General features: G+C 34.7%; 2 protein-coding genes across 2 annotated transcripts; one reads left to right on the top strand and one right to left on the bottom strand.

Annotated features, from left to right (window-relative positions):
- Positions 1-1,299: 1,299 nt before the first annotated feature.
- Positions 1,300-2,391, bottom strand: LOC124820170 (uncharacterized). The gene is made up of 2 exons (XM_047291819.2): positions 2,188-2,391; positions 1,300-2,059 (listed from the first exon to the last, which is right to left on the bottom strand). The coding sequence occupies exons 1-2, from the start codon at positions 2,193-2,195 to the stop codon at positions 1,480-1,482; spliced, it is 588 nt and encodes a 195-aa protein (XP_047147775.1). The 5' UTR covers positions 2,196-2,391; the 3' UTR covers positions 1,300-1,479.
- Positions 2,392-7,975: 5,584 nt separating this feature from the next.
- Positions 7,976-17,904, top strand: LOC124820169 (uncharacterized). Its single transcript, XM_088094512.1, has 4 exons — positions 7,976-8,211; positions 12,448-12,758; positions 14,447-14,894; positions 17,468-17,904. Exons 2-4 carry the CDS (start codon positions 12,646-12,648, stop codon positions 17,687-17,689), a joined length of 783 nt encoding a protein of 260 aa, XP_087950638.1. The 5' UTR covers positions 7,976-8,211; positions 12,448-12,645; the 3' UTR covers positions 17,690-17,904.
- Positions 17,905-18,839: the final 935 nt, after the last annotated feature.

Genomic DNA, 18,839 nt, shown 5'->3' with positions numbered 1-18,839 from the left:
AATAGTGTTGAAAGGTTGTAGCTTTACAGGCTTGAACCTTCAAATATACCCTGATAAATCATTCATCGTGTTATAACTTCCATTTGAATTTCAATTGCAACTAGCTTAGTTGACCATAAGATTATCCCTTGGCAAACAACAAGCAAATTAGAACCAACTTATTTTCAGCACATTCTTCCGTTAAAGTTGCTGATAAGTGCGCTGATAATGAAGAATCAAAAGTATATGAAATGAAAACCTGAAATAAAGCTTTGATCGCAAGGAAAAACAATGTTCTGAACTGTAGATTGAAAAACATAAGTCCACTACAGCAGTTCGTAGCAGATACTTAATTCAGTAAAAGTCCCATTAGGATCCACCACAATTATCAACTTTCCATTTTGTGGCTTCCTCAAGAAAAATATTTCACCAACCACAGTACAAAATCTAACCTCAACCCTTTCGTCAAGACTTAAAAATTACGACATAGTTGAATGCTCTTACACGAATGTCTGCATTATCTTAATTTAGACAGATCAATTGACCAAACCCCAGGCCAATAGGCTAGAATTTGGCAAATAAAAAAGTCATCACCTAAGCATTTGAGCATTAATCTATTCCATTTCAATCATAATACAACAACATTAAGGTTGACTGCAAGCAAGCAGAACACTACTCAGACAAAACCAGAACTTAATAAGCCATTTATCATGTTAATTAACAGAAAACCAGAACCAGATATCTAATCACACAAAGAAACATCCGTCAATTGCTAACTTAACCAACCAAAGCAATCTTCTAACCGGTGCAAAACTTTTACAAAATCCTGCAACCGCAGATTCCACCGGAAGCTCAATCCAGTGAAAATAAGTTCCATCGGTAAACATGAATCTTCTTCCACAAGAAAATCATACCCCATCAAATTCACCATTGACACATTCACTAATTTGAACAAACCCGTGATCTAAATCAAACCACGCCATGTTAGAATAGATTTCAAACATGTTTAATTCGAAATGCTCCAAACTCAAGTTTGAAAAGTAACCTAAGTTTCATAACCTATTTAGTTATTTTCAAAACTCATACACACACTTACATTTTACATTACACCAAGTTCCCAGTAATGCAAAACCAAGTTCCTACTACATCCTCAGTTTGCAAAATGAAAACATTCCAAAATTAAGTTTGCCAACTTTATCCCAAACCTATAAAATGCGGCCTAATCAGATCGTACATTATCCAAGCTATAACCCAAACACTTCTCGTTTGGGTCCCCAATGAAATAAATTATTCACAACACTAATAACCAAACACAAGGCAGACAAAATAAACTGTCAGTAAATATTTCTTTCTTCCTTTCGTTTTGAAAACATATAAAGAGAGAAAACACACTAAAATATTTCTCTCCAATCCCTACTTGCTTACCCCATCGCCGATTCAAGCAACAACATATTAAAAAGGAACCATTTTTCATATAAAACAACTGACATTATTATGATTTCAGTGAGTGAAGGCATAGATAGCAGTGGAGATATAAAGCACGAGAGCGGAAGAGACCAAGACGACCATGGCGGTGACAGCGTGCACGGCGGCCTTGCTACCGCAGGAGAGCACACCGAGGCGGATCTGGATGACGTTGACCATGGACAACACCAGGAAGAGGCAGCCCATGACGGACCCAATGGCGGAGCCCAGCATGCCCAGCCTCAGGGCCTTCAGATTGATGTGGGCCCGGAAGGCCTCGTCTGTGTCCTTGCTGTTGAGCAAGTTGAGCGCCAGCTTGAGCCCCTGCGCCACCAGCGAGGACCACAGGAAGAAGCTAAACGACACCACTTCGAAGACGAGGAGCTTCTTGGCCATGTCGATGCCGGCGTCGCACGCCGAACGGCTCTCCAGGCTGCGCTGCCCCGGCGTGGTGAGGGAGAGCCCGACAAACACGGCGATGGTGAAGAGGGAATTCACGTTGACCAAGCCGTCCAAGGCCGTGACATGGACGCTCGTGGTGGAGGAGGAGGAAGAAGAAGACACCCTTCTGGTCATTCCATCGTTCGGGTAAAACTCCTTTGGGTACTGCTCCGATCTGCGTCAACCAAATCGAAGGAAACAAAATTAAAAAAACATTAATTTTTTGGATTAGAAATTGAAGCGATTAAGAGAATAATATGGTGGTGAGTAAAATGTGTATGGAGAGAGAGAACAGATAGATACTCGTCCATTGGGAATCAATGCCGGTGGAGAAAGAGGTGGCTTGGGTTTTAGGGTTAACGGAAATTGTTTGCTTAGCTGAGAGGGAGATGCTTTGGTTTTCAGTGTCTGGTTGTCTTCTTAGCTTTGCTTTGTTTGCTTTGCTTTTGGACTGCTTTGAAAACGAAAGGTATTTGCAAGAAATTTGAAAAAGAAATGAGAGCGTGTTTAATAGAAACACGTCAAATTAACGAGTCTTCATTTGTAATCTTTACCAAAAAGCAGCTAAAAGACATGGGATGAAGGCATGTGTACCCAGTTTCTATTACTTAAAAATGTATAATTTTATAAAAATAATACTAAAAAAATAAAATAATAGAATTTAAAATATATACTTAGAAAAATAACATTAAAGAAATATATATGATTTTTTAGAATAATAGTAAAATAATATATAAAAATTACATTTAAGGAAAAAAGTTATATAGTTGTTTTATAAGAAAGAAAAAATATTTTATTTATTAAAATACAAAAAAATTATAGTTAAGAAAATAACAAAAAATAATTGCGTTAAAAACACGGGAGTTCATCGTTTGGTTTCACATTAAATTAACTTGTTCGTCCTTCTTGCTTCGCGTTTGTGTGCTTGGTATGGATTGTAAAGAAGAGTTGAGGTTGTTGGTAGGTAGTGCACTAGTGCAAAAAATGATACTCAGCCGTTGTTTTCAATAATCGATATCGTTTCTATAATCAAAAGGTAGGGTTTTTAACATTGGTTATGAATTGAAAAAAAAAGTTAATATTTTGTTTGGTTAAAAAAATTGAATCATTAAACCAAAAATAAAAAATTTTTAAAAAAATGAATATTTGATTTTGTTTCTACTAAAATTCGAGATCTTTCTTTCTGATTTAAAATAATTATTTAATTTTAAGGGTTTTTTTCTTCAGTTTTAGTGAGAATCAATTATCCATCCATGGAATAAGGGTATTCGAGGTCATACATGGTTTTTATAGTGCAATTGTAGACCTAGAAATGCAGGCTTAATTGATTATGGGCTTGGATAATCGATTATGGAAGCACATAATCAATTATCCTTACAAGATAACCGATTAGTAAATTGTTAAGCTAAATAAGAATAAAGCATACATGTATCATATATTGATATAGAATAAGGATTAAATGAAAGCAAAGCACTAGACAAAATTGTCATAACAAAGGAAGGACCATTTGAACAACCTCACTCAAGTCAGACCATCTAGAAGGCGTGAAAATATGTTTCATCTCACCCACAAGAACAAATTTTAGGAGAAATAAATGGTGGTGTTAGAACGAGATCTTCCTTCGAAAAAGAAGTTGTAATCACTATGGTATCTCGGATTGAACAATATAGAAAAGAAATTGTTAGACGGAGATTGGATTACAACCATCGAAGAAGACTTGAATCAATTTACCATAAATGATATCTAGATTTTAGCATCGCCTTTATTTGATTAAAGTGTCATTGGAATAAGATGGGTCATCAAGAATAACATGAACTGTATAGCATAAGCCAATTAAGTGTTAGAAGATACATTTTCTTAGTTGCATTCAATACATAAAACACACCTCTTAAGCACATCGTGCAAAAGCCTAAGGATAGTCATCCAAAACAATGTGTCTAATCATCCTTTATAGTATGGAAAATGATAAATGAGTAGACTTTACTTAATGCATCAATCAGAATTCATATAGCATATAGAGACAAACGTCGAATACTCATCATCTAAACAATGTCACACTTCACATCGTCTAAGAGAGACCGTTTATAAACAATTGTATACATGTTTAAGCAACGTCTAGAAGAAAACTTCTATGACTCATCATCTATGATGACGACATCATCTATAGACATGTCATCTAAGACAAAAATAGGATACATCCTTCCACATCATCCACAATCATACAGAGTTCATTAAATGAGCAATGATTAGTTATTTCAAAATCCTGACAACTACAATTCCAAGATTCCACCTTTATCCCTCACCTTATAACCGCCAAATCAAACACTCATCGTGCTTCTTAAGTTATCAAACCCTTCTCCCGACATTTGACTCCTAAAACCTAAAATCACCAGAAACCAGTCTACAATCATGGTTGCTCATCCTTGGGAAATCCTTATCATTGATGAAGTATTCATTAATGTTAGAAGAGCATCCTTCATCAATCACACCAAAGACAAAGCAATTAGAATATACCTAGAACACTAGGTAGATCTAAAAGACCTAAGAGTTCATGGATATGACATTCTTCTAGATGCGTACCATTGCGACATTCATCGCTTCTTTGAATGAGATTCTCTCATCCTTCTTGAACTTATTCCTCAATTTTTTACCAACATGGAACTTAGAGAAGAAGAGATTGTCTCAAAGGTACTAGGTCAAGAAGTCTTGGTTAACACTGCAACTATTGTGAATGCGATTAATTAAGCCAAAGTAAACAACTGTTACTATGATGGCTAGGATAAAATGTATGAAGATGAGGAAACTATTTCGAAAGTGTTTGATTGAAGTCATACCCGAATCAAATTAATATGCAATTTAAAGTGTAGTATATACTAGGAAGTGACTATTAAGTCGTCTCTTAAGGACCAAATGTGGTTTAGGCAATAGGTTAAATATGTAGTGGGGGATTGTGGGCAGTTTACTAATTATAATTAACAACTAATACACTAACTAAAACACAAATTAAAGACAGATTTGGTCATTAGCCCAGTTACAATACTTTCAATCCTTGATTAACAATAAATTAAACATTGCTCTCACCCTATTCCAACACCAATCAACCAACTAAGTGAAGATTAATTAAGTTTTCCTAAAAATGAATTAAGCAAACAAATTGCACATGATTAATCGATTCTGCATCATAGGTTAATCAACTAAGCGAAAATTAAATCCCCAATTAGTCCACTAAGCGTCTACTAATTGCAAGTGCATAAACAACTTAAACATGATGTAAGGCTAGGCAACACAATTACAATAATAGTTCATAAACCTCATGGAAACATTGCAACCTCACTAATCACCAACCTAAACAAATTTAAGCTATCATTAAAATGAGTTCAACATTGTAAAAGCGAATTCTAATCAGCACAACAAAAATGATTGCAAATATGAAATTGAAAATGGATGTAAAGAGGTGAAAAAGGAACCTAGAAAACACAAATGAAATTTAAAATGAATTGCAAACTCAAGAACACAAAACGTAAATGATGTTGTGCAAAATGTAAAAGCTAAAAACGATATTGAAATGCAAAACCAAACTGTAATTAATACTGCAAATGAGTTCAGAACAAGGATAATATGGATAAACATAAATGAAAATAAAACCTAAATTGAAGAGCACTTCTTGTTCACGTCCAAAGCTTCTAAAACGAAATAAGAGAATGAGAATGTGTCCCTTGGTGGCTGCTACCTGGGCACACTAAACTTGGTCAACCCCTAAAATGGGCTTCTACCCAAAATGACCAAAAATGGCCCAATAACTAAATATGGTCCAAAAATACACTAAAAGCGAAATTATAATTAATTTAAACTAAAATGCTGATGTGGAGAGTGGAGAATGACATGACTACTCTCTTAATGTCCCACCAAAGTATGGTTCCAAAGTTTCCCCTGAAAATGATGACGAAAATAAGTAAGCTCAAATAATTCAAGTTAATTAAAATATGAATTACTTGTCAAATTAAGCCTAAATATCAAAATTGAGGAAATATTGGTCAAATTAAGCACAATTCTTTAATTAAATCTAATACAAGAATATAAGTGAATAGAAGAAAATATTGACTTATCAAAATAAACCACACTTAGTCTTTTGCACTCTTAGACAAAATCAAGACGTAAATCAAGGAACAAATCAAAGAACGTCAAGAGAGTGACACAACCTCAGGACAGAGAAACAAAAGACACACAAGTAAATAAACAGATTTACACAATCTTCAATGAATTTGGAAAAAGAAAAGGAGTAGGCAACATCCAACACACAAAGAATAAGAGAAACTAGATACTCATGGTAATCATCTAAGCAATTCCAAACATGGCAAAATAATCAATTAGCTCAAAAGGTGAATCAAAAGCTATAGAACCTCACAGATGCACTATCGCTATATCTCTCAAGTGTCTAGGGTAAACAATTTCAACTCAATGCACTCAAGAAAGCAAGCAACAAATAGACTTGGCAAGCCTCTAATATCAACACTCAAAACATATGCATGTTCAATCAAAAGGTATTTTCATGGTTGTAATGGGGCCAAGGACAAGGGAGGATAAAATATAGATGAGAAGCTACAAACCAAAAGAAATAGAGAGTAATGAAGAACAAATGAAAGTACAATCAAATCACACCTAAAACCTCTAATTCAATCATCTTCTTGACTCCATTATTAAAAAAAATATATTTTTCTCTTTTGATTTTTTTCTATATTTTCTTGTCTTATCTTTTTTTTTCGAACACAACTGTAAGAGACAAGATACACAACATATTTATAAAACTAACAAGCAGAAGAACCAATTAGCCGATTCAATTAGCTAACATATTCATAAGTCTTATTGACTAATGGTTTAAAAAGGAAAATAATGAAGTTTTAATGATTGATTAAAATAATCAATATTTTATTATTTTTGATTTGATATCGAATGATAATTATTTGTTTGTTTTTGTAATCTATTAATTTAATGGAATCAATAATGGGTCCACTAAGTAAGATATTTGATAGGGATAAATGAATAAAGTTAGGTAGAGAATGAGAATAGTTGTTGCGTTTAGTGTCAGGTTGATTTATGATTGAGAATGGAGAATAAGTGAGTATTAAGGGGTACCTCAGTAGGTGATTGATGAGCATGAGAGTAGATGATAAGTTTTACTAGTTGTACCTAATAAATCCTGATGCTATCTGCAGATAGGTGTTTCATTTTTGCCTTATATGCATCGGAAGAGTTATTCGGGTGTGAAGCCCTCCTTATGTAGGGTTGAAGGTGTCCTTCTTGTCCTTGTATGACATGATTACATGTTCCTTAACTGAATTACAGAACTACTCGAATGTATTTGTATGGAGAATCTATAGATTGGGTTATAGGAGCAACAACAATTAGGGTACAAGAGTAAGATTGACTCTTTCCATTATGATGTTTATGGTTTGGTGATGTAACTAGACTCAATGTAAGTGAAATTTATGACTTAGAAAGAATTAGGCTATACACATTTACATCCTATTTAATTTAATTATATTATGATAATAAAACTTCGAAGACGTTGCTCACATACTTGTTCAATACAAAACATGTAAAATTTGTTAGTTTTTATTTTTCACAAAAAAATTTGATAACATTTTGAAATTGATAAATAATCAATTAAAAGACTAAATTACTGTGACAAGTTAGGTTTGCAAGGAGATCATTAAATTAATTAAAAATATATAAAATTTGAAGTTGAAGAAGAGTATTTAAAAGAAGAAATTTGATTAAATAAATTATAAATTTATATAACAACACATATTGTATAGCAAAAATTTCCTTAATTTAGTTCTTATTGATAAGAATAAAATATTGTACTAACATAATATACTTATATATTTTATAAGAAAATAATGAATAAAAAATGATAAGACGAATTCTATTTTTACATTTGATGATTAAATTACACCAAATTTCAAATATAAAATTTAAACTAATTTTCAAAATTAAAAAAATTAATTTTAGTAATTTTCAATACGGTTAAATATAAATAAGTTTTTATTTATTATAATCTAAGTGTAAAATCCAACTTTGGGTGGAGACGGTGTGCAAAACTCAAAGTCGACCAGCTATGATAACCCCGCATGACGAGGGTTACTTGAGAAAACAGTAAAAGAGAGTACCCAAAGCCTCTTTTCATTCATCCACCTTACACATAAAATACAACACACAAAATCCTCGTATTACTCTGATTTCTTCAATTTCTTACTTAACTGTATACAATCGACAAAACGTGACACGGTGAAAAGATCTTAGTTTTGCACCCTCTTCTGTTTCACAGTAAGTTACGCCATGCTTGCTTTTTTGTTTTTCTTTTCTTCCCAGAAAAGTTTTTCTCTTTGGAGAACGCAAACAAGTACTTGTTTAGATCTTTTGATTCATCTTCTACTCTTTGGCAACTACGGTCTCTCTGTGGGGAAACCTTTATATATATTTGTATTTATTTATTTATATTGTTGTGTGTGTGAGAGAGTGAGCTAGAGTTTTATAAGTTTTTCTGGTCAAAGTGATTTTTGTCACGGTCTCTTTAGATTTTAGGATTAGGTTAACGAACATGAGATTGTGGTAGTCTTCTAATAGAAGCAGAGTGTGAGTGTATCTTGGAAGATTGTGGAGTGTAGCGGGCTTTAGACGCTAAAGTCCATTGTTGAACAAAATGACTATGGAGTTTGTGGATTTGGTAATTTGTGATAATACAAGTCTAGAAAGTGAAATAAAATTGAATAGTTTAGTTTTTAGCAGCTAGACCTTTTAATGGTTAAGCAGGGCTTCGTTATTGTATGAGGTTGATGTTTAGGGTTTTGGTAATTTCCTTTTCTAGTTAAATTTCGCAATTGATATCGAGAGGGATTGAAAGATCCCTTATCCTTCAATTTCCTTGTGTTATCTTTGTTTAAACGAAATTATTCTTCGCTAAAAATTATAGATTAAAATCTCTCCTCAACATCAACATTTTTTATTCCATTTCTATTTGTCTCGGGCTTATTACTAAGTACATGACTGCAACAACGAACTGCATTTTTTAATTGTGCAGTATAGATTTGAATACATAAATGCATTAAAATTTGGGTCAGGTCAAACTTTCTGCCTTGATCTGCACAAATGCAGATATGGACACTGTTTTCTCAACTTCCTTTATTTAAGTGATGAGCAAATGATTTTTCCCGGGATAACTATGTCATATGTTTTCCAAAGGAAATTTGACACAAATATACTCTGAACATTTCTAATTCATCCATCATACCGCTACTTATATCATTTCAATGTCAACGCCATGAAGTTGCAAATACAGAGTAATCTCTTCCCTTTTCATTTACTCACTTTTAAGAAAGAGAAACTGAATCATGCATATTACGTAATAAAACTGTTCCTAATTAGTAACATGTTTTGGCAAATCACTGTAAGGCTTGGAGAATATTTTGCTATTTTTTGGTCATGTGGATCCAAAATCAATTATGGATTTAAGCAATGTTATCAAACCCACGAGTTGACTCGCAAACTCATGAGTTTAGGAGTTTGGTCACTATTCATGAGTTCACTAGTTTGCAAACTCGTTTTCTAATAGACTCGGAGTAGACTTGCTCAAACTTGGTTGACTCATAGTAGACTTTTTAAGAATAGGTAAAATTTGTAAACCTTCTTTATTTTGAAAATTTCATTATCTATTGTTGTGTAATTATTTCTAAAATGACATCATTGAAAATTTCGTAGTTATGAACAAGTTTGGAAAATAATTGATGAGAGGTGGAATAATCAGCTTCATAGGCCTTTTGCACGCGGCTACATATTACCTTAACCCTTACTTGCACTACAAACCTAATTTTAGAAATGTTGATGTGGAGGTAAAAGAAGGGTTGTATATTTGCATGAAAAGATTGGTCAAAGATGTTGCAGAAAGGACAAAAATTAATTTGCAAGAACTCACGCGAGTCGTTGGAGGGTTAGTGCGAAACCTTGAACGAAACTCAAAAAGGGAGTCAAGTTTCGGTGAACGAGAATCGGAGGGGGAGGAAGGAGAGCTTGGAAGAAGAATTGGAGGATGACAGAATCGAGCTAGGTGAAACGAAGGGAATTAACCCACTTTCGAAGGTTTGGACCCAATGGGATGGGTCGCGAAGGCGGAATAGTTTTTTGAGATGCAGCGAGTTGCGGAAAGGGAGAAACTGCAACTAGCCTTTATCTGTATGGAAGGCAATGTCAATTATTGTTTTAGATTCTGGAAAACTAAGGTCACAAATCCGTCTTGGGAGGATCTATGAGAAGCATTAGTTTGGAGGTTTGGAGGAAGAGACAAGGAATCGTGTTTGAGAAGCTAGCGGCCATGCAACAAAAGGGCACAGTGGAGGACTATGTCCAAGAATTCGAAATGCTAGTGGCCCAAACGAAAGGGGTGACGGAGGAGCAACTTATGAGATATATTTTCGCAGGGCTACAGAACGACATTCGTAGCCAGATCAGGCTACACAATCCCAAAGAGTTACTAACAACAATGGAAGTGGCATGGGATGTGGAAGAAGTCAACAAGAACCTAAGAACGAGGAATGGGTCGACTAACAAAAACAGTCAACTGTGGGGAAGGTATCAAGGGGGGACAGGGACAGTTGCAATAAGAACCCATCGGAGAGTATAAGTATAGTGAAGGAGGGGAAGGTGGAGCAGCAATGTCCAAGACAGGAAGTAACTCCTTTGGTGAAACGAGAGGCAAAGGGGTAAGAAACTTACCTTACCCAGAGTACATCAAAAGGAGGAAGGACGGAAGATGCTTCCACTGTGGAGGGCTGTATAGTCCAAGACATCAATTTCTTGAGAGGAGTATGCGGGTGACTATACTAGAAGACAAGGAAGAGGAGGAAGTGCAGAAAGAAGAGGAAAAAGAGCAAAAGCACATGGAGCTATCATCTTTTTCCTCAGGGGGTCTCACACAACCTAAGACAATGAAATTACAAGGATGGGTCAATGGAAGGAAGGTGTTAGTGCTGGTAGATAGTGGAGCCAGCCACAACTTTATAGTCTAGAAGATGGTGGCGCCTAATGGAAGAGACACAACCATATAGGGTATGTCTGTGGGATGGACAGAGGAAGAAGACACAGGGCTATTGTAATGGAGTGATGGTGAGCCTGGATGAACTAGAGGTGAAGGAAAGGTTTTATCTGTTTCAACTGGGTGGAGTTGATCTCATTTTGGGTGTTGCTTAGCTACCTACCCTAGGAGAAGTCATGATTAACTAGGGGACTTTGACAGTGGGGTTCAAGCAAGGAGGAAAAGAGGTATTCTGTACCTCAAACTCAAAATGTGAATGACATTTTTCCTCCACCTCTTATCACTTATCAGCCTTAGAGACAATCTCAAACTCAGAACACTAAAGATCCTTAAGACTCAAATCCTCCTCCATTAGATCCCCAGACCATGGATCATTCATCCTCCTCGCCTTCTCTTGACTCAGATGATAATTTACCCATTGCTCTTTGGAAAGGTATTCGCTTTACTTGTAATCCATATACTATTTATAATTTTGAGTTATCATCGTTTGTCTCCTTCCTATTTCTCATTTGTTTCCTCCTTATCCTCCCTTAAGGTTCCTAATAATATTCATGAGGCACTTGACATCCTGGATGGCGACAAGCCATGGTTGATGAAATGCAGGAACTTGAACATAATGGCACTTTGTCCCTCTTCCTTTTGCTAAGAAGCCTGTTAGTTGTAGATAGGTCTATGTTATTAAACTTGGTCCTACTGGTGAAATTGATCGTCTCAAAGTCCGTCTAGTAGTTAAGGGGTATACTCAAGTTTATGGCCTTGAATATTGTGATACTTTTTCTCCTTTGCTAACCAAACCCATGTCAATAAGCTGCAAATTAATTCTTTTCCTTTTTGTAACATCTTTAACCAATTTTCTCATGCATATATACAATCCCTCATTGCAAGATCATTATTTCTAAAATAGGTTCATAGTGCTAGTAGGGTTTAAGGTAATAGGTAGCTGCATGCTAAGACTTGTGAAGCTGATTATTCCACCTCTACTCAATGATTTTCCAAACATGTTCATAGTTATGAAAATACCACCAATTATAATTAGTGAATAAATAGTTTAAATTTAATGTTTTCTTAATATTATTAAAGTTGCTCTTGATCTTCTCTGTAGTGCAATCCATTTCCTTATATATGAAACTCTTTGTGGGTTTTATATTTGAATATACTAATTGAAGGACCACTGTAAGAATTCTAGCAGCTTTCAGACATGATTACATTCTACCAAAATTGGCTATCTGATACAATATTCTCAAGTTTACTCCCCTTTTGTGAAGTTCCAAACTTGCTTGTTTCCCACTCTGGAGCTAAAATAGCCCACAATGATGCTTTCAATTCATAAAGCAAGCTAGAGTAAAATAAGTCATGGCAAATCTAGTCATACGAAACCTTATGAAGTTTCTTCCCTTTTATAAACTATTTCAGCATGCTAATTTGCACTATTCTACCATAAATGCAAGTGGTGATCCTTCTCCTCTTCTTGATAGTAATTTGATGGACCATTGTGGGTTTTATATCTAAATCCGTCAATTGAAGCAACTGAAGCTTACCATGACAAACACATGGCATGCAAATGGAGAAGACACAATGGTTGATCAAAGATTGCGAAACAATGACCGAAGATTGTGAAATAGTGGTGTTTGGAGAAAGACACATGATGGCCTTAGAAGATATGATGTGGTTTTATGAGAAGATGTGATACGATTGTTGATGAAGATATGAGTTGCAGAGCAAGAGATCATGAACATGAGAAGGAGATCTCGAGCATGAGAGTCGAATGTCCAATGATAAAAACGAGGTGACTTGTTCACTTGAACATAGTCCCACAAGTCTACTTTGAATTAATTGACTTTTCTCTAAGTTTAATTCAATTCCACCAAAAAACGAGTTTGCACACAAGTCAACTTGGATAAGATGAGTAAACTCATGATTTTGAGTTGACCCTAGAGTTTGATAACCATTGGCTAGAAAAAAAATCATAACTTAAGGTGTGATAGAGCATTAAAGGTTTACGAAAGGAGAAAAAGAAATTAGCGGGAAGGGCTGTTGGCAGTTAGAATAGTATTGTATAGAAGGGGAGGGAATACTATAAATAGGGAATATACTTGTACAGGGGGTCAGTGTTGATTTATGAATTTTTAGACTGGAACATTGTCTAGGGGAGGGATGAAGGCTTCCTTTGGTGTAATTCTTGATTGACTAATTCATTCTTACAGCAATAATATTCATTCTTTTGCTGTCTTTGTGTATGTTTGAGTGAGGGGAGAGTGTCGATATACTTCTTGTACAAAGAAGTCTATCAAGGTGGTTGCAGGTGTGTCATTTTTTTCAAATTTGTAGCTTTTAATCATGACTGAGCTGGCACATACAGGCTTTAGAATTTTAGGTAGAGAAGAAATATAATCAGGTGTGTGATCTTGTCTAACCTTGACGGGAGCCATGACTATCCATTCGTAACTCTTCTACTTGGAAAATGGGTAGTCAAGTCACAGCGTAGATGTCAGCATTTATGATGGAATTTGTCCTCTGACTGGTTAATTATATACTATTAATTCATGGTTTTTCAAACCTATGGCGGGAGTATCAATTGAATAAAAGGCTTCTAAGCTGAAATATACAAAAAAAATTCCCTACACTTTTGAAGAGCTGAGAAAGAAAATGAAAAGCTCAATTAAATTTGTCAGACTTCTGGTCAGATAACAAACCTAAAATAAGCAACTTCCTTTGCTGTCCTTTTGATTGTGTTGTTCCTAGGATTTAGAAGCTCAATTTTTATTCTTTCTTTCATTTAATATATCACAAAAACCATGCATTGGAAGTTCTTGTAAATCTTTTAGTTGCTTGTAATATGTTCCATGTCATTTTTGCATCCCCAAAAGGAAATGGAGTGATGGATGAACTGGGATAGAGTTATGGTTGGATAAATTATGATACAATAGTTTTAGCCATTTAATCTTGCTTTGGGACAATTATTATCTAGTGTTTGTTTGGTTGTACTTATTTTAAGGAAAAATCATTTTTTATTTTTCTCTTCCATCTTCTTGAGAGTTTTCTAAAAAATAAAGTGCTTTTTTTTCTCTCTCTAAATAATACCAATACCCAGCCAAACCCATGTCTGTATAATACTCATACTCTAGACACATTATATATGAGATCGACTCAATTTCCTTAAACTGTAACTCATTTTACTGTTCTTCACTTTCTCCCTTCCCTTTCTCCTTTGCCTTGGTCGTTCAAAGAAACTGTCACTCTGGTTCAGCCTAAAGTAGTTTTCTGAAAAGCCTGTAGATAATTCAGTTATATCTTTTTGTAATCTAAATAAATATGAAATATGTCCATGCTGAGGTTTATTCTCTATTTTTTTCTCTTAATTTGTTGGACACACTGTGGGGGGAATTGGTAATGCATCAGCTAACTCATAAGCGCTGAATATTATATATTTTGTACTATGAATATTTGAAATTGCTTTTCTTAATGACACAATAGGCAGACTTTTATGGATTTTCTGGTGGTGGATTCGGACAAGGCAAATGAAACTGAGCGTTGCTGTCTAGAAGAGAGTACAAGTATATTTAAAGGAGTTGAAATCCAAGAGCCTTATGTGGGCATGGAATTTGATTCCGAAGTAGCTGCTAGAAAATTTTATGTTGATTATGCCAGACGGGTTGGATTTGTTGTACGCATAATGCAAAGGCGACGTTCTGGAATTGATGGGAGGACTCTTGCTCGCCGGCTTGGATGTAACAAACAAGGATTCTCACCAAATACCAAGGGGGCATTCGGACCAGAGAAAAAGCCAAGACCTAGTGCCCGTGAAGGTTGCAAGGCCACTATCTTGGTAAAGTTAGAAAAATCTGGAAAATGGGTTGTCACCAGATTTATAAAGGACCACAACCATCCTCTAATTGCTACTGCTAATGGATTCGGCACAGTGGTGAGCTTTCTGCTTGTTTAAATTATTCTGTTTTATTCATTGTGCATTAGGTAACAACTTATTTCATACGATTATCAAGTGATAATATTCTTTTATTTTTAGTTTACCTTTTGGGGGTATGGTATGTGAATTGTGCATGTAAGACCTTTGGAAACTGCTGATAACATTAATTGCTTAATAGTCATTTCAATATATTTTGTTTATATCAGTCAGAATTTGAGACATTGGTGTTCACTAGTTTGTAAGACTTTTTATTTGGATTTTTGCATAAATGGAGTCACAACAACTGTTTTTGCAGAATTGCTAAATTCTATAAATGAGACGAAAATAATGAATTTATCAGGAGTACTTTTCCTGGTGTCTTTTATTTGTAACGACCACTGATTTTGTATTATGTAGGTGGGGAATATATATGAAATTTTTATTAATAGTCAGATTTAGGGAATATCGTATGTGAAGAAGACTTCTAGAAGCACTGATAAGGAGAGTAGAGCAGATGCTAGATAGGGAGGGTAGTCTTAGCACTAGAGGTAAAGGGAGACTGTCAAAAACTATAGGTGAAATCAGAAAGGATATAGAGGGTACTGACTTGTCTACAAAAACATGATTTCCTAGAGCATTATGCATTATTTGATCCAATGATCATATGGCTGACCCCACCTAAGGGAAAAAAGCTTATTGGTTGTAATCAGCAGTAATCAAATATAGACAATTGAATCATGACAGTATCCTTTTTTCCAAAATCTAATGTACTTTATGCACTTGAAAAGGAGGTTATGTTCAATAACAATTGTTGTCTGATACCAAGTTTTTAATTAATTACTTAAGATGGTTGGGTACAAACAAAGTCCCACATTGGGTAAAATAAGAGATAGACATGAATTTATATACACATAAGATACCTCCATTGGTAGGGGGCCTTTTGGAGTGGTACCAAAAGCAAATTCATGAAGGCTTGACCTGAGGCAGACAATATCTTACCAGTGTGGAGATCTTATGTGTGTGTTGAACCTCCCTACAAATGGTATCAGAGTCGATGGTTTGTCTTGGTGACCGGCTCAGACGAGTATATTGATCCCTATACCGAAAGTCTTCCTGGCAAAAGGGTATTCAGGTAAGCGAGTTCCGTTAAGATACAACGGTTGGAAAGGGCTACTCGTGGTATTGGTTAGTTGGGAATGCTTTCGCTAGGGAGGGAGTGTACCTATGTGGGAGGGACTCACCCTTGAGGGGGAGATTGTTGGGTATCCAAGTGTGAGTCCAAGTTACACATTAGATAGAAATAAGAAAGTAGAGATGAAAGACTCATTAACCCATTGCCTTAATGTTTTGGGTAGAGAGTGGTGTCGATCCCTTATATAGTTGGCTTAGATGTTATTGGTGTTTGTGTAACCCACAGGGAACCTCCTCCTCGATAGACTCAACAAAGATGTCATGTTCAGTTCCTAGGCTTTCTGTTCAATTCAACCTTGAGATGACAGTGAAAGAATTAGACATTAGATCAAGCCGGAATTTCTGATTTCAAAGGTGATAGAAATTTTTAAGCAAAGGAAAATGATCTAATTGAAGTCCTGTGATGTATTACCTAGGACAACTTTTCACGAAGATCAATAATGGAAATATTGCCAATAGTATTGGACATGAGCGAGATGATAATTGCAGATCACTTACTAAAAGGTTTTATTTTGTATGAGAAAAGGGTAAAAGGGGAAAATGATGCTGTTGTGACTAATAACTGAATAACTGTTTGTACAGGGGTGGCCAGCTACCTAACAGAATAGTAGCAAGAATATGAGGAGGGAGTTGGGATATATTGGACATGTACTCCGAATATACCTCCAAAGTGTAATTTTTTCATCCTATTGGCTACTGGTTAGCTATAAAAGATTTGTGTTCAATCCTTTCTTGAGTTCTTACCCAAATCTGTGTTGGGTCTTACCAATGACTAGGGACAACCAGCGGTTCTCAGTTAAAGCTAGGCTGCCAGTACCATGTGAACTAAAAGATAGTTTAGAAAGGCCTTGTTCCTGTTGTTTTATTGTGTTGAAAGATCGTGGTTTTTGTATGTGTAGTGAATGTTCATATTTATTGTTGGGGTTAGATGTGCAAGGAGTCAGAGATTGCTCATCTATCTAGTGAACACAGTAACAAAGGAAGGTAAATTGTCAAATAAGAAAGTTAACAAAGCTATACTGCATCTCTCTCCAAATTTCATTATTTAAAAAGCCGAGGATTGAATAATTCTCTTGCAAAGTAATGGATGTAGTTATGGAATTAAAGGTAACATTTGGTGCTTTATTGCAATACAATGGATGCTAAGTAAATATAATTATAAAATTTTTTTCTGTATTTTGGTGCAAAACATATGAACACAACATTTTGTTTCTTTCCTAGTTTTGTTTTGTTGGGTTTGTTTTTTATTTTATCTTCAATGTCCTATTCCAATGGTCCTTGATGTTTGGATCAACACCATTTCAATCTATAGATATATATATATATATATATATATATATATATATATATTTATATATATATATATATATTTATTTATTTATTTTTTTCTCTTCTTGTAGGGTGATAAAGATAAGAAAATTTCAGAACTTACAATGGAGGTGGAACACCAAGATCAACTTTGTCTTGCATATCGAGAAAAACTGCTCAGCTTCATAAAAAATGTTGAGGAGGAGACACGTGAACTATCCACAAAAGTTCAACTCGTTGTTGAAAATGTAAGGAGAGCTGAATCAGAATTGAAAAAATGTTCACAGAACGTAAAGCCTTGGTGCTTAACCTGATTGTATAAATGAGAACGAGTATAGTAAATAATTTCACTACGTACAGGTCTCCTTTATTTTTGCATCGAAATCTGTTAAAGTTCGAAAGAGGACAGGGAAAGATGTGAGTACCATACACCTGTTGCGTTATGCAAGGATTATTGAGGGAATGAAACCGTAAGGCTCCATAGTGATCAAACTTTTGCAGAAGAAATGGAGTAAGCTAGCTACCTATCTATCACTGCATCCTTTGAAAAGGTTCAAAATTTTCCACTTTAGAGTAATGACTATACATTCTATTAGTTAATATCTTTCCTTTTAGGCGTCTTAGAAATCAAGATTTTCATCAAGTCCTTCTTTGGGTCCTACCCAAATTAAAGTAAAAACTTCTCTAGCTTTACGGAATAAAGTAATGAATATCATTGTTAGGTTAGGTAAGGGTCAAAACACAAATAAATTATATGCTCAATCTTTTTCTGTTTAGCATTGTTTAAATATTTTAATGTGATTGAGATTTTGCTAACGCCGCAAATGATTAATTAATTGTACGGCTATTTTTCTTAATGATCAGACTGAATTTTAGGCCCTAAAAGTATAATTGGTTTAAAGTAGATGGAAAAACAACACTAAGCTATAGTCCCACTTTCTTCACCATTACTCCTGAAAAACAGCATTCCACCTTTAAAATATATTTATTAGCGAATTTGCGTTAGGTCAGGTGTGGTAAGAGTACTTAAAGAGTTTGTAAATAACTGAATAATTAGTGGAAGCTAAAAATAATTAGCTTACAACTAAAGATCATTAACATGGTATATTTGGTTATAAATGCTTCGCCAAATTCTCCATTGAAGTAATATAAATATCATATGACAAAATTGTTCATATGATGTTTTCATATAGATTTCAAATTTCTTTCATGGATAAAACTATTTTGGAACAATTACAATTATAATTATAAATGAAAGACAAAACTAGATCCAACATAAATCAATAAATAAATAAGTTCTACTTAATTCATTATTTTTTATTCAAATTAAAAAGTTAATTAAATAATAAAATAATTTTAAAAATGTGTAGCACACTTTAAAAAAACTACCAAACCCTACGGACAAAATTGTTATAAATATGAACAATATAAACAATTAAATAACTATATGACAGATTTTGTTGC

This window comes from Vigna umbellata, chromosome 7, assembly GCF_029865625.1.
Source record: "Vigna umbellata cultivar VRB3 chromosome 7, Vumbellata_1.0, whole genome shotgun sequence".
In the NCBI taxonomy this organism is placed as follows: domain Eukaryota; kingdom Viridiplantae; phylum Streptophyta; class Magnoliopsida; order Fabales; family Fabaceae; genus Vigna; species Vigna umbellata.
Note: the sequence above shows the minus strand (reverse complement) of the source record. Positions and strands in the feature narration are given on the sequence as shown.

Coding starts and splice junctions, on each gene's coding strand:
- LOC124820169 (XM_088094512.1), top strand. CDS start 12,646: ATGAGAAGATGTGATACGATTGTTGATGAAGATATGAGTTGCAGAGCA. Junction 12,759..14,446: donor TGTCCAATGATAAAAACGAG/GTGACTTGTTCA, acceptor ATGACACAATAG/GCAGACTTTTATGGATTTTC. Junction 14,895..17,467: donor CTAATGGATTCGGCACAGTG/GTGAGCTTTCTG, acceptor CTCTTCTTGTAG/GGTGATAAAGATAAGAAAAT.